This window comes from Dreissena polymorpha, chromosome 1 (assembly GCF_020536995.1).
Source record: "Dreissena polymorpha isolate Duluth1 chromosome 1, UMN_Dpol_1.0, whole genome shotgun sequence".
Classification (NCBI taxonomy): Eukaryota; Metazoa; Mollusca; class Bivalvia; order Myida; family Dreissenidae; genus Dreissena; species Dreissena polymorpha.
The window spans coordinates 165,571,832-165,596,463 of NC_068355.1; the positions used below are offsets into that span (position 1 = coordinate 165,571,832).

The window sequence follows — 24,632 nt, forward strand, 5'->3', positions numbered from 1 at the left end:
GTAGCATTTCAATTTGTACAAAAGTTCTTCGTAAGGCACAGTATCGAACGCCTTGGAAAAGACTAGTATGATAACGTCTGTTTGGATTCCTTCATCGTGGAAAGATAATTAGTCATTTACAGTTACTAGTAATTGGGTCGCATACGAGAAGCCTGATCGAAATCCATGATTCAGGTTTGTAAGAATATTATTTCTCTCGAGATGGTTCAGTAAGTGCTTACAAATGATTTGTTCAAGGTTTTTACACAGTACGGATGTTAGTGATACTGGCCTGAAGTTTTCAGCGAGATGTACGTCCCCTTTTTGAATATCGGTGTGTCATTCGCATTAACCCAGTCGTATGGTAGGTCGCCACTATTTACTGATGTTTGGAAGATTGAACATAAACCAGGTGCAAGATCTTTAGCGCATGTGTTAAAAATTGTATGTGGTATATTGTCTGGAATTATGTGTATCGTGGCATAAAATAACAGAAATCTTTTGATTTGTAGAATGATTTCGCCTGTTGAGGAAATGGTTACCGTTTGCTATTTAGGTAGTTAACATCTTCGAGTCTTTAGTCTGTTTGGATTAAAAAAAAAGTTTAGTTGCGTGTAGCCTTTGTTGAGAATCTTTCGCCTTATTGTTACTTTGAGGCACTACATATTGAGAATTGCGCATGCTCATTGAACGCCATAATTCGAAAAAAACTCGACGAAATAACAATTAACCGATTTTCGGATAATTTCACAAATATAACGTCTTGTGGGAGACGACGATCGCAATCATGCTTTGGCTCTTTGGAGCCATTTATAAATTCCTTGTCGATTCGATCGTCGACTTTGTTTTTTTCGTCCTTGTCGACGCGGTGGCCAAAACTCCTTTAAAAGAAGCAAGGTAGCGCTTATATAGCGAATACTTGCTTCATTCATTATATTAAATAATCAGATTAATGTGATTTACATGTTATTCATCATTTCATTTCATAAACGTGTATACTTTATACTAAATTATTTCGTCGCGAAAACATGTGACATTTCGATTTAATTTTATTCATAGAAGACTAATAACCCCAATTTGATGGTTTATTATAATGCAAATATATAGCAAAATAGGATCTGGTGTAGATCTGGAACCCAAACACCCAAATGCTGAAAAAGACCCAAAAAATTCTCTCAAGATATTTCTGGCTAGTGAAGTAAAATAAGGGTTAGATTTGCACTTTACTGGTACGCAGTTGTTTACCACTATTGACAAAGCGGGGGTTTGGAGGCGGTAGCCCCGGATACTTGGGAAATATAATGGATAAAAAGGATTATAAGGTGTTGCGTTGGTTGTTATGTTGTAGGTGTTAAGGGTTAGGGTATGCTGTTTGGTGTTAAGTGTTGCGTACCGGTAAAGTGCAATTGCCCCAAAATAAGGTCACTTCAAACAGCCGTGCTGTTTGGCTAGCTCTTTAGCCATACATGCCTGACGTCCCGATCTTGGCAGGACAGTCCTGTTTTTGGTGTGTTTGTCCCAGTGTCCTGATGTGACACACTTTGTCCCGACCTTCATAGAATACTACATAAATAATGTTTTACAAGGCAGGGCGGCTAGATTGCACTTTACCGGTACGCAGTTGTTTACCACTATTGACAAAGTGGGGGTTGGGTTGGTAGCGCTCGGTACTTAGGAAATGTATAGGATAAAGGGATTATTAGGTGTTGCGGGTCAGGGTACGCTTTTCCGTTCTTTAACGTGCCGGTAAATTGCAATTGCCCCGGCAGGGGTATAGATAACAAGCGTATTTGAGTTATTACGCAATTAAAATAAACAAAAACGTAGTTAGATTTTAAATAAAGCGTACAAAAACACAAATACAAATTTAATAACGTAATTCCCGTAAAAAATACATCAAGAAACGCAATTCTTACGAACGCCAGGAGAATTTTTTAGACTGGTTATTTTCTGTATACATATGTACCGGAAAGTTTATATGCCGTCCTATGAACAAAAGAAGGCAGTCTTTCTAGCGGTTATCAATCTTTGGGGTATTATTGTAATTATTTGTAGACCCATCCGATTTCTACTTTCATTTTCAAGGTCTTCAACTCAAAATGACCCGGAAATGAGGTGCATCGCTTTGAACAGCCATAACTTCACCAATTGTGCAGCGATTTTCACGAACTCGGTTTTATTCAGCGCAAAAATGAATGAACATTGATAAGAAATTCAGTAATTGTTTGTTGTTATGTACATGTACCTTTTTGAATTCTGTTTGTATAAATAATACAGTAACCATTGTTACTGTAGTTTTTTTTTATGCCCCCCTTCGAAGAAGAGGGGGTATATTGTTTTGCACATGTCGGTCCGTTGGTCAGTCCGTCCACCAGATGGTTTCCGGATGATAACATACGAACGCTTAGGCCTATATGAAACTTCATAGGTACATTGATCATGACTGGCAGATGACCCCTATTGATCTTCAGGTCACTAGGTCAAGGTCAAGGTCACAGTGATTCATAATAGTAAAATGGTTTCCGGATGATAACTCAAGAATGCTTAGGCCTAGGATCATGAAACTTCATAGGTACATTGATCATGACTGGCAGATGACCCCTTATGATTTTCAGGTCACAAGGTCAACGGTCAAGGTCACAGTGACTCAAAATAGTAAAATGGTTTCCGGATGATAACTCAAGGATGCTTACGCCTAGGATCATGAAACTTCATAGGAACATTGATAATGACTGGCAGATGACCCCCATTGATTTTCAGGTCACTATGTCAAAGGTCAAGGTCACAGTGACTCAATAGTAAAATGGTTTCCTGATGATAACTCAAGAATGCTTATGCCTAGGATTAAAAAACTTCATAGGTACATTGACCATGACTGGCAGATGACCCCTATCAATTTTCAGGTCACTTGGTCAAAGGTCAAGGTCACAGTGAATCTAAACAGTAAAATGGTTTTCTGATGATAACTCAAAAACTTTTAGGCCTAGTTATATTATGAATGTCATTCCCTAAATTACCCAATTGAGTTAACAAATCGGGGGTGAAGAACCCAATTAAGCTCAAAATTAGGGGTGGACATTTTTGCTTAAACTATTGAATTAACAAAAACCCTATTGTTGTCAAAAACAGGTGTGATTACCCAATATACCCCAAAAGTTATCTATAGCCCTGACAAGGTCACAATACAATTCGCTATTCAAGCTCCGTCTCATTGAGACCTACATTCAAACATGGTTTGATGTCACTAGGTCAAGGTCACTGGGGGCATTGTGTTTCACAAACACAGCTCTTGATTATTTCTAGTGTTTGCATCAAGTCATGTGAAAAAAAAATGTAGTTAATACATGTACTTATTTGTTGTTGTTCTTCCCTAGAACTGAAGAGGAGAAGCGAACAATATGGCTGATGGAATCCCTTGCACTTGGTGTTGTATGTCTGTTGATATACATGCTGGACCACACTCCCTATGTTGGTCTAACACTCACCCTGACCACTCTGATGTACACCCAACTGGCTGGGAAAATTAAAATCAGGTAATGAAAACCTTTGAGGCTGAAATTTTGTGTCAATCTGATTATTGAAATTTTTAAAATTGTGTTGTACTTGGGGCCCGGCTTTAAATTAAGTGATAGTGAGACATATATGAAATCTTGGCACATGACCGTCTGATTTAATGTTATGCTAAAAAGCATGTCTAAAAACAATTTTAATGACAGCATTTAATTTTCTCAATTGGTAACCAATAAAAAATTTGAACCAGGAATGATAAATAAAATATATTAACTATCTGAAAAAGGCTACTATTTTATAAATTTAAACTTGGATGAAATTCCAAACTACCAAGTGTATGCCAATACCAGCACATTAACTGTTATTTGGTGTAGTACCAACAAGTTGTGCATAAGGGTCTTGTAATAAGAAATGTGGACAAAATAATCCAGATTTCTCAAAAGTTAATGCCTTTTGCATATAAATGTGTATTTGAGCTCACAGCAAAACATTATTTTCATTTAACACTTATTTCTAGTGCAACTTCTTCAGAACTTTATTCTTCAATGTTTTATCATTTTTTAAAAGAATTGTTTTGTCCTAATACCATACACAGTGTTCTGCCGTGAATCTTTACTGTTGGGGACAGGGACACATTAGGGTTTAAAAAGTGGGGACAAAAAGGAAAAATCTGGGGACACAGAAATATATTTGAAGCAGAATTAAATTTTCAGAAACTAATTACCTTTTACTTGCACACTTAAATTTGCTTGATTTCTTCGTACTGTGAGCCAGTCCACAAGATGTAACTTTCTAATTCAAACTTGAACATATTTAAAACTTTTTAAAACTGTCAAACAATTGTCAGCATATTTATAAAACTTTGAACAGATTTATGGTCATTGGACTCAGCATTGCGTGTCAAAGTCCTTGTTCGATATTGAGAATTACCGATAGTAAAGGTGTTTTCTTTTTTGTGCTATTTGCACAAAATGCATGTCATTTTGTTAATGTCAAACAGTGACAAAGACAATTTTCAAAGCCAATTTGCTTGGAATGTACATTTAGGGGCAGACTTTTTTGTCATTGCTAAAGGATGTTGGGACTTGGGAAGATTCTGTTGGGATGTTGTTATTATTATCGTCATATTTTCTAAGTTAACTTGCTGGAGGAACAAACTAAAATGGAGTTTGTTTTCTTCTGCCGGTCACTTTCCGCCATTTTGATAGGTGTGGAAATTTCCTTGATATCTGATTGGTTGTTATGATCTCAACTTACCAATGCAATAAAGTGTTATTAATGTAAATTAACCATTGGCTGCAAAATGACGTCACGTCCAATTAAATAATTGGTTCTAGTTACACATTCACTCGATTACTATACCGACTTACAAATTGAATCGATTAGTTTTTATTCTTAATTTGTTTGCGCCCGCAGGCCCATATACGGAAAACGGGTGGGGACAAATCTTTTATTTTTGCGCCAATGACGCAAGGGCGCATCCATGGCAGAACACTGCATATATATTACTTTCTTTTAATAAATAAGAATGTAATTAATGATGTTGACTCATAAGACAACAGACATTTTTACATACATGTATATTATATAGAGGATATTTGTTGAATTCGGTGGATTATTGATTTTAATTCACAAGTGATAATAGAAAATAATATTTTCACGAGTGGCGCAATAATCCACCGAATCCAACAAATTTTCTTTTTATTTTATGCCTTTTTTAACAGTTTATATACATTGTTAAAGAGTTTAATGAAAGAATTTCGCGGGGATAATGACGTCATTTCGTCAAAAAAATGACGTCATTTCACAGTAAACAGTAAAAATTATCTATAATTTTGAAACAGTGAAATTATCAGTTTTAATTCACTGATATTTCTCTATAAACCACCGGAAAGCATAAAATAAACACTCATAATATCATGATGTTTGGTAGTCATTTTCTTTTTTTAAATGCTGTACAACATGGTGCAAACTTGATTGTGAATTCATGTTGACACTTCCTGAGATTTAAAGTTCACCCCTATGGCCTTTGTTCCTTTAGCTGTTTTGATCTTTTCAGAACCTGGTGGCGCAACCTGTTTGAACGATGGGAGGAACACCAGCATCACACAGAGAATGTTCAGCTGATCAATGAAAAACAGAAATGTATGGAGATGTGGCGGAAAATCAGCATGCCTGCTCCAGTGAGCAAACCTGTGCTGAACCGCCTAACAGACTTCATAACTCGCAAATCAGAAGCAAAGATGAATGCACCTGTCAACCCTGTGTTTTCAATGAACAAAATGTTTGTTCCACCGTATCCTGCCCCAGAGACGCAGCAGAATGTGGGTGGTATGAATCCATCTGTCGGTGCAATAAATAACCCTGGTATGAGTGTGTCTCCTGATTTTTTACAAAATAACACTGAAAAACCAAAGGCGTTCGAGCCTCCCTCTTCACAAAACTACGAGTCTAGCCCAGCATTTTCAAGCACACCAAATTCAAAAGCCTCAATTTTTCAGCCTGATAGCTCTCCTATAAGACCAGTCAGTAGCTGGCTAGGGAGAGCTGATCTTAAACGTAGACCTCTTAGGACGTTTGAGTCACGCGAGAGTCCACAGTACTCCTTTTCAAATACTCAATCCAATATACGCAACAGATTCATGTCGGCATTCGGATACAAGGACAAATCTCAGAAACCAGCTGGTTTAAGAAACGAAGGGCAAAACTTGTGTTTCTTGAACTGTGTGATACAATGCTTGTCTCGTACACCAGGTCTTGTGGACAAATTGTACTGGGAAATAAACCATGAGCAGGATTGTTCAGCGACCGAGTCAGCCATGATTTCTGCACTCACAGAACTAATGGACCAGTGCAAGAAAATGCAGGCGGATGGTGTGTTGGATCCCACACAGTTTCGGGCTGCTGTTGCCCAGTTGAATTCAGGACTTGTTGTTGCACCCACCGTCCGCCAGTATCAGCAAGACACTGCCGAGTTCTTTATGTGGCTGATGGAATCATTGCATAATGCTTTAAAGAAGACACCTAACAAAGGTACACAGCGCACTCACACTAATTTGGGGGAAGGGGTCTGCAGCCCTTATGAGGGGAAATTTTCGCGGCATTTCCCTTTTTGGGGATTTGTTCACTTACTCTCTCATTATTACATTTGTACATGTTTGCACTATATTCATTGCATTTTTCATAATTTAGTATGTTTGCAAAGATTAAATTGAAATAGAATTGAGATATAATAATCATGAGACACATCTTTCTATTTAAAAAAAAATTTTTTTTTTTTTTTTAGGGGGAATTTTTCACCCCAAAAGGAGAAAAAAGTATACTTTTCAGGTGGGGGACTGCTGCCAAATTTCAGCGGCAGATTTAATAGATTGAGGGCCCTGGTACATTTGTACCAAGCTCTGTAAAAACTATTCTTAATTCATGTGTGTAAATTGTTGTGGATTCTGCACAGGCTAATCAGGGACGACACTTTCCTTCTGAACTAGAATTTGGGTTTAAAGAAAATTTGTTTAAAAGACAAATTCTGATAAAGGGGAAAGTGTTATCCCTGATTAACCATTGCAGACTGCACAGTCTGATCTGGGACATCACTGTGCACATGCATTAAGACCAGATTTCCCAGTTCAAGGCTAATTTGAAATGTTAAAGTTGGTTCTGTATTCTTAGGTTTTATTTTTATAGTCAGCCTTTTTATGTTTCAAGATTGTAAAAGTCCTTACACAGACTATCAGGAGAGGGTGTGTACATACATTGTATATTAAACATATTCAGTGATTTTTTTTGCCCAAAATTACAGCCTCTTACAGGCTGTTTCCCAATTGCAAAAAGAAAAAAGGCTGTTTCTCAATGGCAAAAAGTATTTACCCAAAATCTTACCAAAATTTCCCCAAAAATTTTGACTAAAATTAGATAATTATTGTTTTTGCTGTTTTGCTAAACATGCTTCTTATTGAGAATAGAAGTGTTTTTCAGTATTATTTTTAATAAGGTTGAACTGATATGGGTTGATGGGAGATAAAAAAAATGTTGAAAACAAATCTATATCTTTTTAATTATTTTTTTTTTAAACCTTCAATTGGGAATTTTAAGGTCACATTTGGGGAAATTTTTTTTTTTCAATTTGGAATGGGGCTGAATACCGAATTAACGGAAAAAACACTGTATGGCAAACTTTGTCAATAAATTCAATAATTGGTTTATTGAGTTTATTATACAGCAATTTAGTTTCATATCACTTTATAATATAAATTTTAGACAGCAGTTAAACATGCACTTATAAACAAATGGTATAGTTTACTGTTATTTATAATCGTTTAATAATGTTTATTTTTTTCCAATTTCATGGTCTATCACTGTATCACATTTTTTTCTGAATCACAAAGGCACAGGCTGTAAACTGTAAAGTTGAAAAAAATCACTGATATTTGTTGTTAAAGCTGTTGCAAATGTGTTTCTTTTGCATCAAATCTCAGGAATGCTTTCACAGGAACATATTTGGCTTTTCATTTGCCACAGTTTTTGCCATGATTTTTAAAGGAACCGTTTTGCAGCTGTTTGAATAGTGATAAATATTCATATGACTATTGAAGGCATACTTGATGAATTGTTTTTATGCCCCCGAAGGAGGGCATATAGTGATCGGACCGTCTGTCTTTCCGTCACACTTTCGCATTTAGGTTTCAAAAAATGTTCATAACAAGAGATGTGTTTGTCAGAAACACAATGGCCCCTTCTGCGCTGCTTTGAAGCTATACATTTGACCTTTGACCTTGAAGGATGACCTTGACCTTTCATCACTCAAAATGTGCAGCTCCATGAGATACACATGCATGCCAAACATCAAGTTGCCATCTGAAGCAACATAGAAGTTAAACTTCTAAAGTTGGTTTTGTTGCTAAGTTGTAAAATAAATTTTGAGGCTAACATTATCCATTTTCAATACATATATTATAAATGTATCTACATGTATAATATATAACACTATTTAAAAACTGTCTGATTCGGCAACATTTGCTTTAAGCAGTAATAGCCCTGGCCAAAAATTTAATTGAATCATTCAACATGTTATATTAAATATTCATCTGACTGTGCCAGCATTGTGTGCCGATGGAATAAACTTATGTAACTATGTACATGTAAATCCAGTTTGAATATTTATCATTGGTTTGAACTAAGGATGTAAGTAAGCAGGAGCCCACAAGCCTTTGGCCCATAAAATGTTAGTTTGGGCCTTAGATTATGTAGAAAGTATGCGTCTTCTTAACAGGAAATACTGAAAAGGTGGGGGTCGCCAATAGGCGTAAAAATGAAAGTTGAAATTCCTTCTGCATGGTGTTTTAGCCAATCCCATTGTCTAATAATTACATTAACGCTCTGTTTGCAGACGTGGAAGCTGATTCAAACTTAGTGATGTTGAAGTTTATATATGGCGATCTCTCTGACAGACGGATAAGTGATCTCAAGAAAGCATGCAGGAGGGAGGTAGGTTTTTTTTTTGTGTATGTTGTTGTTAACATGAAAATTTTTAGTTTTTTTTATGCTCCCCCAAAATTTATTTTGGGAGGAGCATATCATAGTCGCCTCCTCCTCTGTCCGTGCGTGTGTTTGTGTGCGTCTGTCCGTCCGTGCACAATTTTTGTCCGGGCTATTTCTGAGCAACTAATGACCGGAATTCAATGAAACTTTATGGGAAGCTTCACTACAAAGAGGAGATGTGCATATTATCAGTGGGTTCAGATGATTTTTCACAGAGTTATGATTGATTGATTGATTTTTATTCAGGTTTTAAAACACATAATATACAAGTTATCTTTCAAAATTACATAACAAATTTTAACTAAAGGCATTTGTGAGATTTCTGCTGATCAAAACCTATGGTATAAAAACTGCCATAAAATAATATAAAATATGATATGACAAGGAAAATGAACACAAAAGTGAAAAAATATAAAATTGTCTTAAGGAAGCGTATCACCTCAAATTAGATTTTAAGGGAACAGATCAGCAACAGCCTCACACTTAAAATATGATTTAATGTGACTATAATATAATATAATATATTGCTTGATTATCACAGTTTAACATGTCACATATATTTGTTATCACAGATTTTCAGCACAGACTAGTAATTTGATATTTTATAGAAACAAATTCACAACTTTAGGGAAAACTTAGTATGTAAAAAGAAATAACTTGGATAATATAGTGTAAAAACCTAGGCCCTTTGAAATTTTCCATTAACTCTACATATTGTGCAATTCTTGTCCGGGCTATTTCTCAGCAACTAATGACCAGAATTCAATGAAACTTTATGGGAAGCTTCACTACCAACAGGAGATGTGCATATTATCAGCTGGTTAAGGTCGGATGAGTTTTCACAGAGTTATGGCCCTTTGAAATTTTCTATAAACCGTACATATAGTGCAATTCATGTCCAGGCTATTTCTCCCCAACTACTGACTGGAATTCAATGAAGCTTTATGGGAAGCTTAACTACCTTGAGGAGATGCGCATGTTATTTGTGGGTTATGGTTAGATGATTTATTTAGAGAGTTATGGCATTTTGAAATTTTTAAGTTGCTAAACCATCCATTGTATTATTTTGTCCAAAGTTATGCCCCTCAAGAAGTTTCCTTTTATCGGAATATATAGTGCAATATTGTGACAAAAAAAACAACCTTTGGGGAGCATCAGACGGTTTCTTGTTTAAAGAAGTTTTTTAATGTTTATTTTCTGAATAGCGATTGTTATTGTCCAGCTTAAAATGTAACTGATTTATTGTTGTTGATTTATTTTCTCCTGTTTAAATAGTTAATGCCTTGTTGAAAGATTATGACACAATTAAGGTATCTTGAAACAGTAAATTGTACTTGTTTAAAAAACAACAAATGTGTTAAAAAGGTTTTAACGGGAGTGATTCTTGTTATCTAATGTAAAAAGAGTAAATTAATATAAAACGGAATACTATTATTTCATTAAAATTAAATATTTGATCCTAAAAGCAATTCTGTTCTTAATGTTACAAGTGGAAGCTGGATAAAGTAACACACATGTTTTCTAAATAAAAGCTTTGATTCTGGAAATGAACCACCAGTGGAGTGCTCACAGACTGGTGCTAATGTTTAACACAAGTAATTTTACTTGCCAAACTTTGTTGACCTGTTAATTTAATAATATATCATGTTAACATAAATGGTGATGGTCCTTTAATACCTGTATAACAACCAGTTATAAGTAAGGCAAATGTTAATGCAGTTTTCTGTTCCACAGATTGACTCAGCTAATGGTCTCAACAACGACAGCTATGCAGAGCCAATACAGAGACTGTCGGACCTAGAATGGCTGACCTACAAACAGTCCAACCACTCTGTGGTGGACAACCTGTTTACAGGTCAGCTGGTGGAGGCCTACCATTGCCTTATAGACAACCATCTTACTGTGACCACACAGACTTTCAACATACTGCCCGTACCTATTGTGTGTCCCCGGGATCTCTCAGGGCTTGTCCACGTGGAAGATTGCTTCACAAAGTTCTGCAATGTTGAACATCTAGCAGGGACTGAGGGCTTTCAGTGTGGTCATTGCAACAAGACAAACTCAGTAGCCAATCACTGCCCTCCGTCAGGGCATCAGAAAAACTTGAGATCCAAAGTTGTGCAAAGTTCGCAAGGCAGCGTAGACTCAGCATTTCATTCCACATTGTTGTCTAATTCATCATGCATGTCCCCCATACCTCGACCTGATGGCTTAAATGATAGTGGTTTTCATGACAATGTATTTCGGACGTCCACACCCGTAGGTGAAGGTTCAAGGTTTGTGTTCCCCTCGCGGAGTATAAGAGAAATTGAACGGCGGTGCCTGTTGCGTCAGCTTCCAGAGTGTCTTGTTATACAGCTCATGAGATTTTCGTACAATCAGTTCACACAGCAGAGTCGGAAAATAAATTCGGCAGTCAGTATTCCAGTGAAAGGTCTCGATCTCACAAGCATCGTGTATGACAATGTGACAAATAGGGAGGACATGTCGCCTGGGCAGAGGGTGAAGAAGTATGACTTGTACGGGGTGTGTGTTCACCTGGGGGCCGAGTCCACCAACTTTGGGCATTATATCTGTTACTGCCTTTCTGAAAACGGAATATGGTACAAGTTTGACGATGAGCTGGTATGGGAGGTGAACATTGACTACGAAATGACCACCAGGGAAATTAGGGAAAATGCGTATCTCTTGTTTTATAAAAGGGCAAAAGATGAATGAAGTGGCAGTAAGTGCCAGTCATGGTGTTAGAGTCAAAATGTATGCAACGGTTATGCTGCTTTAAGAGGCAATTTCAGATCATCTGTTGAATGGTTAAATTGGCATGTTTGCCATACTGCATTGAAGTTCTGTTCATTTGTAGGTTGTATGAATCTTGAGCGATTTATATGAATGGTTGTCATTGAATTATTTGGCAAAAGGAAGGTGGCCAGCCTTGTCAACCATGCTTTTAAAATGCTTCATATATTTTTTATTTATAGCATATTGATTTTTCAACAATCAAAAATTAAGTATGAACATGAGGGATGTTTATCGTAACATTTTATAGCTATGAATTATGTTTACAGGTAATAACAATGAATCAATTAAATTGAATGGAATGTTTTTGATTAAAAGCATCAGGTGAATGTTAATCAAGCTTGGCAAATAAGTGTGGATTACTTGTAGGCCTTGGTCTGCGAAAAGGGCGTTTGATGCATGTGCTTAAAGTGTCAAACCCAGATTAGCCTCTGCAGTCCACACAGGCTAAGAAGAGACGTCTATTTCTGCTTTTATTGTATTTTTTGTTTAAAGGAAGACTGTTCTAGACAAAAATCCTGTTTAAGTGAAAAGTGCTGTCCCTAACAAGCGTGTGCTGACTGCACAGGCTAATCTGGGACAACACTTTACGCTTGTGCATTTTAAAAACCCCTTTTTACAAAGCGAGACTCATTTGTTTTATGATTATGTGTTCTTCACATGAACATGTTATCTATTGCTTTAGACATGTATTATTTTATCCTGCAGTTACAACAAACATACACTAATTGTTTTATAAATTTCAGACTTTCAATACATATTATTTCTGCTATGTGCAACTTTAATGCCACAATACCAGCCATTTCTCTTACATTAATGAAAGGTTTAAACCATGGACCTTTGCTTGTTTTCTTTCCATAATAAATGGTTCCTGTGCAGCATTTAGTTTTGTTATGGCATCACTTTAACTTACATCTTACTTGGAATGTTTTTGTTTTGACATGATGAATAATTTATAGGTGGAATATAAATAATCAAGCTATAATATACTTACAAAAAAGTAGGCATTGATTTTTTTTTATAAATTGTTTTTAAAGTTCTGATGCCTACATCTGTTTTACTTTAGAAGAATATGTACTTAACAGAGGCTTTTTTGTGTGCCTAATTTGAAAAGTACCAGTACCGCGCCAAAGGAAAAAGTCAGCTCAAAACCCCTGAAATTTGGAACATTGACATTTTGAAATCTTCAGATTTGGGAATTCTGCAAGGTACTTAATTGCACAAATCCAATACACTAATCCTAACATTCTTGTTTGCTGAATACCAGTATTCAGTTTCAGAGCTCTTTTTTTTCCACTTGCATATACATGTAATGCACTTTGGAACAAAACTGATATTTTGTAATTTTGCCTCAAATGGAGAAGTGCCTTTTACATGTAGGGGTGTTATAAAGAAAGAAAACAATTGCTGTACAGATATATCAGGCTGATAGGGTACTTTTTTTCTACATATTTTGTTGTAGAGCTGTTATCATATTTATCGAATACTTTTTTAATCACTAAAAGATTTTCTATTAAAATAAACATAACTGTGACCTATAATGTATGTTGTGGCAACAGAAATCTATTAATTGTTCATGTAAAGAGTAAGAAGGTATTAAATGCTTTTATCCATTGAACACTAATCTGATTATAAAATGACGCGAGCTCGAGTGGTTTTATCATATTGCTGGGCATTTATTAAATTGTGTACTTTAATGAAATAAGATAGTCAAAAAGTCAGCATTGTGTGTGTGTTTGTGTGAGACTTAAAATGGTAAAACCTTGGCAGCTTTCATATGAAGAGTGAAAAAACAACAACTAAATTTAGCCTTTTAATAATGCTAATTTAACACTTGGGGCAAAAAATATTTCTAAAATAATTAAGCGGGACTCTGGGAAGACAGAAATTTTCAGGTACTATGAAAGGTTTTGTTTTCATTGTACCTAGGCTAATTTGTTAAAATTTTGTACTTTAACACACCTGAAATTGTAATTAATTTATTTCACATGAGTGAAACATTTTTTGTATATTTTTGTATATTAAATATGAAATACATGTGTTCACTTTCTTGTCTATACCCCAGTAAAGGTTTAAGGAGGTATTATTAGTTACACCGTTAGTAACTGACGGTGTATGGGATATACACCCTCTGTAATTTCATACCATACGAGAATGAAGCTCTAGTACGATATTGAAGTATTGAGGGTGTATATCCCATACACCGTCAGTATCTAACGGTGTATAACGGTGAACTGGTCTCTCAGTTTTCTGCTTATCAAATTCAAACTATAGATACACTGTATGTTGTTGATACTTTATTGATAGTTAAGTGCGAGACATTATTTGCATGTATCTCAAGATATTCTTTTCAGAATTATGTGCCCTTGAATTTAGTTGAATTTTGGATATATGTATCTAGTACATTGGTTCTTTGTGTTGTGAGAAGTGTTATGTGCATCAAAATGAAACTTGATACAGTTGTTTCTTATGCTTCATGTATGTAAAAGTGCAATACCTAACTTTTGTGCAGTCATTGCACAGTTATGTGCCCTTGAACTTTGGTAATTGATTAAATATATCAATTTGAAGCCTTTTGTCTCTAAGTCTGATCTGAAGTACACAAATATGGAGATACATTTTACAAGTTTTGCACCTCCTTGAAATGAGCCATAGACTATAGAGGGTTTTTGTCAAATTCAATGACTGTTCTAATTAATTTTAATAAAATGTCGAAGCATTTAAATATAGAAAACACTCCTCTAAGATCATATGCATTGGTATTCTGGTTACATGGGAATAAAGGAAGATTCCTATTTATCTCCCAGTCCAAGGTAACAGTCACAGAGCTTGTAACTTGACATTTCTTTCTCCACAATGTTAAGAGATGGCATTGACCTGTGATCCTCCATATTTGCATATTGGATACTTGAGAGGGAAAACAACACAGTTGTTTTGAGGTAAACAGGTCCACCCTCACGGGGGCAGCAGTACGAACAATTCTCAAACCATTGCACCTGTTGACAACTCAGATGCAAGTTGAGGAGTTATTATGGTAGTGACAGCGTGACCCTCACCTTTGGGCCAGTGTCACAGGTATTGCGTTCAATAAGTCCTCTCAACAGTGAATGTGTAGGACATATTATTTTTTACTCACCTGAGCACAATGTGCTCATGGTGAGCTTTTGTGATCGCCTTTTGTCCGTCGTCTGTCGTCAACATTTTGCCTTGTGAACACTCTAGAGGCCACATTTATTGTCTGATCTTCATGAAATTTGGTCAGAACATTTGTTCCATTGATACCTCGACTGAGTTCGAAACTGGGTCATGCTGGGTCAAAAACTAGGTCACTAGGTAAAAAAAAAGAAAAACCTTGTGAACACTGTAGAAGTCACATTTGATGCCCAATCTTCATGTAACTTTGTCAAAATGTTTGTCTACATGATATGTTGGTTAAGTTCAAAAATGGTTCCGGTCCATTGAAAAACATGGCCGCTAGGGGGTGGGGCAGTATTCCTTATATGGCTATAGAGAAACCTTGTGAACACTCTAGAAGTCACAATTTTTGCCCAATCATCATGAAACTTGGTCAAAACATTGGTTTTATTGATATCTCGGACGAGTTCGAAAATGGTCTAGATCGGTGAAAAAACATGGCCGCCAGGGGGCGAGGCAGTTTTCCTTATATGGCTATTGTAAAACCTTGTTAACACTCTAGAGGCCACATTTATTGTCCAATCTTCATGAAATTTGGTCAGAAGATTTTTCCTAATGATATCTTGGATGAGTTCGAAAATGGTTACGTTTGCTTGAAAAACATGGCTGCCAAGGGGTGGGGCATTTTTCCTTATATGGCTATAGTAAAACCTTGTGAACACTCTAAAAACGAGGCCAAATTAATTGTCCAATCTTCATGAAATTTGGTCAGAAGATTGGTCTCAATGATATCTTGGATAAGTTCGAAAATGGTTACGTTTGCTTGAAAAACATGGCTGCCAAGGGGCGGGGCATTTTTTCTTAAATGGCTATACATGTATATGGCTATAGTAAAATCTTGTTAACACTCTAGAGGCCACATTTATTGTCCCATCTTCATGAAACTTGGTCAGAAGATTCATTCCAATAATATCTCGGACAAGTTAAAAATGATGCCTGTTGGTTGAAAAACATGGCCGCCAGGGGGCGGGGCATTATTCCTTATATGGCTATAGTAAAACCTTGTTAACACTCTAGAGGCCACATTTATTTTCCGATCTTTATAAAACTTGGTCAGAAGATTTGTCCTAATGATATCTTGGATGAGTTTGAAAATGGTTTCGGTTGCTTAAAAAACATGGCCGTCAGGGGGCAGGGCATTTTTCCTAATATGGCTATAGTTAAACCTTGTTAACACTCTAGAAGCCGTATTTATTGTACGATCATCATGAAGCTTTGTCAGAGGATTTGTCAGAATGATATTTTGGACAAGTTCGAAAATGGTTCCAGTTGCTTGAAAAACATGACCACCAGTGGGCAGGGCATTTTTCCTTATATGGACTTATGAATCTTCATGAAACTTTGTCAGTATGCTTGTTTAAACGATATCTTGGATGTGTATGAAAATGGATCTGGTCTGTTGAAAAATGTGGCTGCCAGGGTGATCACTAGTCATGAAAGTTGGTAAGAACATTTTGTTCTAATGACATCTTGGGCTGCACAGAACAGGTCAGTTCCTTTGAATCTCAGGTGAGCGACTTTGGGCCTTTCAGGCCCTCTTGTTAAATTGCATGGCTGAATTACAGGTAATGAAGTTACAGTCTGCACAACTTGTATCACGTCCTTTCTTTGATAATTTACCTTGAAGTATAATCATTACCTTGATTGCTTTTTAAGCAGCACATCCTCCCTAATATTGAAGTATAAGTCACACAAATTTTTAAATTGCCAGAAGTTTCCTGTCTAGACATTTTGCAACATACCCATCTTTGACCTTTAAGAATGAACTTGAATTGTTAGCTAGAACCACAGGTCTTGCACATGACATGCCAAATCCATTAAAGAAAAGTTGTGGCTAATTGTTTTGAAATGCATGATGAATTTTGAACTAAGTCAGGACAAGCTCTGACAGCCAAACAAAAATAGGTTTCATCACAGACCAGCCTGGGCAAAAGCGCAGTGGGGTCAGGAGCTGCCCTGTCCTATAACCAGCCACAAAAGCTTTTGAGATTATTGCTGACAGTGTAGCTCCTCACCCGAGTGCGATAGAGTAGGCATGCCCAGAGCTAGGCTGGACACATAAAGTACAATACCCATTTTTGAAGGATGCATATGATTTATATGGAGCTAACAGCAAGTCATGTTGACAAAAAAGAACAAATATTTTATTATATTTTTTTTTTCTATTTAAATAACTATGACAATTTTCAACATCATGATACATCTGCTATTACCATCAGATGATCAGAAGGAAAAAATTCCTCTGCCAATATATTGTAAGTTATATCGATAACATTTACTAGTACATTTTTTGCATATATGTATAAACAAATAAACAAAACAATGGACAGCAGAAGCTGCCAATATGGAGGCAGCCGAAATATCAGCCATTTCTGGCAATGTCGTAACAGAACATTTGTTTTCCTAGAGAATTTAGATTGAGTTTCACATAACTTTGGATTAAACAGGCAACACTTAAATCCAAGTATTGAATAGACAACATCGCCATATGAACTGGAACCTACGCTCAATATTGCTAAAATTGAATGAAATAAATGGACAAAAAAGAACAAAAATATTACAAATATGACTAAACCACGTTTAAACGTCTGTTCATTGCACTGTTCACAGTTTGGCAACCTGCAGTTGTTCTCGTTGCCCACAGCAACACAAATCCCACAAATACACGAGCCATGAGGTCCACAGTCATGTCTGCAAGGATACCCTGATATTCCATGATAAGAGAGCCATGCTGATTGGACGACAGTTACAAATCTGGACCAATGGATGGCGCCCTCATATCTCTGCCTGTACCTTGAACCATCTCCTAGACGCCTCACTGATTTCACATGAAGATGGCTGCTCACAATGATTCTGTCTGGACGGCTTTCTAATCCCGGAGTTGGCTGAAAGAGATATCAATACATTTACTGTAGGTAAGTTTCATGGAAGCTTGGCTGCATCAAAAGCGCTAGGCTTAGAGAGAGACTTTCAAGTCTGTTTTATGGGAAGAACCAGGATTGGGTCTATTAAAAGCTCCATGAGTCGGGATTGAATCAATGCCATAATCCCAAGAAAGTCGCCATAACGATGTTAACATTCATCAGAAAACATTTTACAATTATGCAAAACTTTCTTTTTTCCGAACAGAATTTTTTTTGGATTAAGACCTTTCCATTACACTAAAGACACATCAGCTTTAACTGGTATTCATACAGACCTGCAAGCTGAGCACTAAAATGCAAAACTAGTCTTAAATTAAATGGTGATACCCGAGAGAAATTATATGTGTAAACACCATATTTATTTGAAAGACACTACCATGGTCAATTTACTTGTGAACATATTTACTTGTTGGACTGTCAAACACTGTTTGAAATTAATACAATCCTGGAAGACCTGCTTTGTTAAACTTTTAAATAGGATTGCTCAGACTGCAGGTTTAATATAGGCTGGCTTGTTACACTGTGTTGGCCTCAAATAAAAATATGAGCAGTGTTATGCAAAAAAGGGTTTTATGCCACATGCTGGCAACTTACCTCAACACCAGTCTATTAATTTGCACAGTCTTGCCCGGAGCTACCCTGTGTGGTAATGTCACCAAAAGACCTTACATGACTTCACAGCTATTGACCAGACTGCGCAAATGTTACACTGTCTGCATATGGCATAAGACCTATTTTTGCATGAAGGGGATCATATTTAAATGAGGGCCTGCTAAGCCACACTGCTAATTTCCATGACTGGTTTTACTGCTTGCTTTAACAGACCAGTAACAATAGAATATGCATATCTTAATGATTGCATAAACTGATATATCAGTACTTTCTTCACAATTAATTGACGTAAATAATGACATACAATGTACCATATTACTGAATGTAAGGCCTTTCTCCTCTGGATTGGTAGATATCCAGGCATCTTTGTATAAGCCTTTGTTCATGCTTGGCCATTTGCTGTTGATGAGGCGTGTACAGGGGTTGTTGTGGTCCAATTTGTCTGTCACCAACCTCACAGGCCATTCATAGTCATTGTAAGTGTTGAAGTCACCCAACAGTATCACATTCTTCATATCCCTTTCTGAAATCAGTTACCCAAGTTCAAATTATAAGAAATGGTGTACTAAAGATGACGTTTGTGCTTGGTTATTAATTTTATTCAGCATGACAGTACTTGCATTATGCCTTATGGTCCGACACATGTCAAAACATCAGAAGTTATGAACAAGAGCACCGCATAAAGGGTGCCACACTCGGCTGCGGGTGCAGTTTTGAATAAATGACAGCTTGTCAGATTTTTTTTTTAAAGAGGTCACAGTGACCATGACCTTTGACCTAGTGACTCAAAAATGGGTGTGGCATGTAGAACTCATCAAGGTGCAGCTACATATGAAGTTTCAAAGTTGTAGGTGGAAGCACTTTCATTTTAGAGCCAATGTTCAAAACCTTAACAAAATGTTAAGGTTTTAGCACGACGCGGACGTCGGATGACACGACGAGCTGGCTTTGACAATACCTCGGGTTTTCTCCGAAAACAGCCGAGCTAAAGCTAGAAATAATTATTTGTAGTAACATTTGTGTGTGTGCAAAACATAAAAATTCCATGATTGTTATATTCAAACATACAATTAAGGGATGTGAGCAAAGAGAAAATCTTAATTTTTCTAATTTTCTTTCAACTTTTTTCTTTAAACATAAGAAAGGATTCATCTTGCAGGAATATTGAATAAAAAACATCTTCAGAGTCAAAAATGTGTACCTCAGTATAAAATTGAAATACTTTGTGTCATGCATATTGCACTGAATACAGTTCTAGAACTCTGCAGCAAACCTACTATTAACAAAATTAAGCACATCTGCAATATTCTCGCATTGTTGCTGCCTGTAATATGACAAGTGGACAGCAACCAGGTCAAAGATTAGCCCAGCTGCATCTCTGATTCGCACACTGACTGCAAGGCGTCTGTTCTTGTCTGGATTCTGTGTATTTGGGTGCAGAGAGGTCACAGTTTTGTCCACAATCTCACATCGGCTGATCACTCCAATACCTGTACATCAAAAGACACAATGGTTCATCCTCAACCCTCAACATACCTTTGATAAATACAATTTGCGACCTTTTTTCTTTATAAAGTGATAATAAACGGCACTTTACCAATCAAGGAAAATTTTACACAATTCCCAATTTCATTAAAAAGTAAAAAAAAAACGCAAAAGGAAAGAAAATTTAGCAAAGTTCGTTCTAAAGCTTATTATCTGCAAGTGAACAAATAAAATGAACACTGAAACTGAACATTGTAGCATAAAGGCATGTAAAAGAAAACTCAGATGGGTTACGTTCCCATAATTTCCAGTCTTTAAAATTTCACAATGCGAATTTGCCAAACCTTTTGTGTTTTCCCAACTTGGGTAGTACTGGAACTTTTCCCAGTTGGGAAAGAAATTGCTGAATATTAAAACTTATGCAAATACAAGTACTGATATCTGACACTGAGAGATGCATGTTATTATTGTTGATGAAAAAACATGACTATTAGTTACCATCAACAAATATCTGAAAGAGTTTTTTAGTTAAGTTATTTGTACATGTTCCAAAAACCTAGTTTAATGAAACAATGTCTCGCTCCTTCATTGTGCATACCACAATCCCTTTATATTATTATCATTAATTTTCCCATCATGTTCTAGGAAAACTGGTATTAATGCAAGTGTGTTAAGTGTCAGTCCTGATTTACCTTAGCGGAGGCATATCAGGGATATGACTTTTTAAGCTTTGTTGAAAGGAAGTCTCTTCTTAAAAAACAAGAAACCATCGGAGACGGATGATGCTCCCCAAAGATTTTTTTGTCACAATATAGCACTATATATTCAGATAAAAGGAAACGTCTTGGGGGGGACAATACTTTTTTTATATAAAATTTCAAAGGGACATAATTCTGTGAAAAATCATCCGACCAAAACCCGCTGATAATATGCACATCTCCTCTTGGTAGTGAAGCTCTCCATAAAGTTTCATTGAATTCCGGTCATTAGTTACTGAGAAATAGCCCGGACAAGAATTGCACTATATGTACAGTTAATGGAAAATTTCAAAGGGCCATAACACTGTGAAAAATCATCTGCCCAAAACCCGCTGATAATATGCACATCTCCTCTTGGTAGTGAAGCTTCCCATAAAGTTTCATTGAATTCCGGTCATAAGTTGCTGAGAAATAGCCCGGACAAGAATTGCACTATATGTACAGTTAATAAAAAATTTCAAAGGACCATAACTCTGTGAAAAATCATCCGACCAGAACCCAGTGATAATATGCACATCTCCTCTTGGTAGTGAAGCTTACCATAAAGTTTCAATGAATTCCAGTCATTAGTTGCTGAGAAATAGCCCGGACAAAAATTGTGCACTGACGGACACACGAACGGACAGACGAAGCGGGGACTATATGCTACCTCCAAATTTTTTTGGGACGCATAAAAATCAAATCTAGGAGGAAAATGTAGTCCCTGATTAGCTTGTGTAAAATGCATAGGCTAATCTGGGACAACAATGAACTCACATGCATTAAGAAGGCTGCTTTTTCATCTTTTATCACTTGGACGACTGAGCAATCTTTGAGTGGAAGTTCAATTGATCAATGCTAATGGTCTCAGCTAGGGTCAACAAAGCTAGGGAAAGGGAACAAAGAGAATACCCAAACATTTGACACAATGAACACACCTTCTTGGCCCCTGGGATCATCAATCATATCAGCCAGAAGCGTGACATTAGTAGCCATTTTGTAGTAGGACCATTTGTACTCTCTAGGTAACAATGTCCGTAATTCTTCTAACTGGTTGTCTGTGGTCAATCTTTCACTACCTCTGACTTCTTGCAAAGCTATGACATCTACCTGTGAATCCTTGATCTGAAAAATAAAGAGCTATTCTAATGTATGAACAGGGATGTTTCAGGCCTTTCACCAAGGCCTTAACACACGCCTTAGCATACCCCTGTGCCTGAATTAAAAATCAGGAGTAGTTCCTTATTTTCACAATTTTACATTTTTGTGTTCTTGTTTTAGCTCTTAAGTAATTTAGAATGTAATGTGGTAGGTTCTTGTCAAGTCGTGGGTTCTTTTTGAGTTGTGGGTATAGGTATCGCTTGAAAGAACATTTGCACATGATGCAGTTATTAACGTTATAGTGGATGTTATTGCGGGTGTGTATGGTACTATCAGATTTGCGTGGTTAAACACATTGTAAATGAAAAAATTGACACGGCTTTAACGGTTATTAAATGATTCTATTAAGGTAATCATTTATTGTTGAATTGTTTTCATTAATTAAGCAATTCTGTTACTCGTTTCCTCAATACGTGGTAACCGAAGGATAATTCAATTTAATATTGGAACGATACAAGAGTTAGATGATGTATTAGCAAAATTATCTATGAAAAGAATTAGAATCATTAGAGTCGGAATTGTTTTTTTGCTTGTTTGACAAAAATGCATACAATCTTTTTAATTTTCAAAAAATGCTAACAGTCACAGGCAGCAGTATCATAAATTTGCCCCCCCCCCCCACCCCCTGGGCCCCTTCCCCCCCTCCCCCGAGTTTACCCCACGGGTTCCAGATTGTTAAATGTACACCTATTGTGTATAGTTTTACTTTTCAACATCGAATATTGACAAAAATACATTGTTTGAAAAAATAACCCTCGTATAGGTATTATATATACACAAGGTATGAAACGCACTATATGCCTATTGCTGAAAGATTGTGGAACACTGGACGTGACCTTTTTCATCGAAAACACACATGTTCCCATGCAGTTGCCGACAAAAAGCAACTGGATTCGTTAAAAGACAGTAAAAGCAACGAGATTACACTACTAACCAATCTCCTGCTCGGCTAATAACTTTAATATTCAATTAAATTCGACTTTCTCGCTACATGTGTGTTTTGCTATCATATTTTGTCGATCGCATGCTTGGTTCTAAAACGCCATATCATTGGCCAACACAATGAGAACAACCAACCAGATGACGCGTTATAAAATTAAAATGGTGTACATGTGTAGATGAAACATCGAGTGACATACAGCGTGCAAGTCAAATTTAATTGAATATTTAAGTTATTAGCCGAGCATGAGATCCAGAGCTCCAGATAAGGTTTTGTGAAATTCTTTAATTACTACCAGATTTTCAAAAAGAATTCTTAACTCTGAAATTTTATTCTTAACGTTACTACTAAGTTTTGGAAAATAATTCTTATTTTTTCTAAATGACCTAAAATAAATAATAATGGTTATTTTCATGCAAAAAAAATCAAAATAAACATACTAGCAACTTTATTTATACGAGTTCAACAGTGTCTTTTCAGTATTATGCAATTTTATTTTTCCAATACCTTCATATGGCCAAACTGTGTTTAGATGAATTGTTACATATTTCACATTTAAAACAGGTCTCCCCTTCAATCTTTTCAACGATTAGCCACGGGACTTGTCCCTTTCACTCGTTCAATGTTTTTTTGTGTTTAAGTTTGGACCCGTTGTGTCGCGTTTTTGTTTAGCTTTTCCGACTGTGTCGTCAACTGAACATACAACATCGTATAAGATCTTTTCTATAATGTCTTTCTAAACATTTACCTTCGGCTCACTTTGCGTACAATATGTTAAAAGCGTGTTTTTGGACGCTTTGCAGTTTTTCAGGACGCTCTGGGCGCCGCCATTGTTTTTGACAGATAGACTGTATACGCCGCTTTTATTGGAAAAAATGCGCTTTGTTAAACAAACCCGATAACCATTCTATATAAGCACCGCAAAGATCTTTAATACGCGAAAAGAACTCAATAAAAATCGATACGAACCGATGTAAAAATAATAATCGTAACTTGATTTTGTAATTCTTAATGGTACGACAAGATTTTAAAATAAATACGTAACAGACTTGAAAATAATTCGTAATTACGAAAATACGACCCTTATCTGGAGCTCTGAGATCGGTTAGTTGTGTAATCACGTTGCTTTTCCTGTCTTTTAACGAATCCAGTTGCATTTTGTTGGCAACTGCATGGGAACATGTGTGTTTTTGATGAAAAAGGTCACGTCCAGTGTTCCACAATCTTTCAGCAATAGACATATAGTACGTTTCATACCTTGTGTATATATAATACCTATACGAGGGTTATTTTTTCAAACTGTGTATTTTTGTCAATTTTTGTTGATGAAAAGTCAAACCATACACAAAAACAATAGGTGTACATTTAACAATATGGAACCCCTGGGGTAAGCTCGGGGGGGGGGTGGTCGGGTCCCCGGGGGGGGGGGGGGAATTTATGATACTGCTGCCTGTGCTAACAGTAACAAGTCCTTCAATAATTGTTTTTTTGAGAGAAAATGAAACACTACCATTTCAACAATTCGTGTCTTTCGCATTTCCCAGTTAAACATCTCGTTCCAGATATTGTAAGTTGCAACTGTTAGCCCAGAAGAAACGTTAAGAACATTAAGAATAGATATCACCAAAAGATATTTTGCAGTCATGTTTAGATATTTTCATCCGGGACATTCAGTTTAATGTTTATCAAAAAATTTGACAAAACGCTTTTCCATTGGCTAATAACAGTACTCATCTGTCTACATTGACCAATCAA

The 24,632-nt window shown here is 36.4% G+C and overlaps 2 protein-coding genes across 4 annotated transcripts; one reads left to right on the forward strand and one right to left on the reverse strand.

Moving 5' to 3' along the window:
- The first annotated feature begins 652 nt into the window (after nucleotides 1-652).
- On the forward strand, nucleotides 653-13,860 carry LOC127859501 (uncharacterized). The gene is made up of 5 exons (XM_052396992.1): nucleotides 653-876; nucleotides 3,354-3,512; nucleotides 5,549-6,522; nucleotides 8,876-8,973; nucleotides 10,762-13,860. Exons 1-5 carry the CDS (start codon nucleotides 767-769, stop codon nucleotides 11,743-11,745), a joined length of 2,325 nt encoding a protein of 774 aa, XP_052252952.1. The 5' UTR covers nucleotides 653-766; the 3' UTR covers nucleotides 11,746-13,860.
- A 3,298-nt stretch (nucleotides 13,861-17,158) lies between these two features.
- LOC127859717 (uncharacterized) lies at nucleotides 17,159-24,551 on the reverse strand. Of its 3 annotated transcripts, none has more exons than XM_052397228.1 (5): nucleotides 24,388-24,551; nucleotides 21,715-21,901; nucleotides 19,832-20,044; nucleotides 18,866-19,077; nucleotides 17,159-17,903 (listed from the first exon to the last, which is right to left on the reverse strand). In XM_052397228.1, exons 1-5 carry the CDS (start codon nucleotides 24,520-24,522, stop codon nucleotides 17,211-17,213), a joined length of 1,440 nt encoding a protein of 479 aa, XP_052253188.1. In that variant the 5' UTR covers nucleotides 24,523-24,551; the 3' UTR covers nucleotides 17,159-17,210. The 3 variants fall into 3 exon arrangements, with proteins under 3 accessions (XP_052253188.1, XP_052253201.1, XP_052253195.1); XM_052397241.1 differs by having other exon boundaries at nucleotides 17,764-17,903; nucleotides 18,874-19,077; XM_052397235.1 differs by having other exon boundaries at nucleotides 17,779-17,903; nucleotides 18,859-19,077.
- Between the last annotated feature and the right edge of the window lie 81 nt (nucleotides 24,552-24,632).

Excerpts from the sequence above, each read along its gene's own strand:
- LOC127859501 (XM_052396992.1), top strand. The coding sequence starts at position 767 with ATGCTTTGGCTCTTTGGAGCCATTTATAAATTCCTTGTCGATTCGATC. Across the intron at positions 3,513-5,548 it reads GCTGGGAAAATTAAAATCAG|AACCTGGTGGCGCAACCTGT; the intron begins GTAATGAAAACC and ends TGATCTTTTCAG. Across the intron at positions 8,974-10,761 it reads AGAAAGCATGCAGGAGGGAG|ATTGACTCAGCTAATGGTCT; the intron begins GTAGGTTTTTTT and ends TCTGTTCCACAG.
- LOC127859717 (XM_052397228.1), bottom strand. The coding sequence starts at position 24,522 with ATGACTGCAAAATATCTTTTGGTGATATCTATTCTTAATGTTCTTAAC. Across the intron at positions 20,045-21,714 it reads TGATCCCAGGGGCCAAGAAG|GTATTGGAGTGATCAGCCGA; the intron begins GTGTGTTCATTG and ends TTTGATGTACAG. Across the intron at positions 19,078-19,831 it reads TGTGCTTAATTTTGTTAATA|AAAGGGATATGAAGAATGTG; the intron begins GTAGGTTTGCTG and ends AACTGATTTCAG.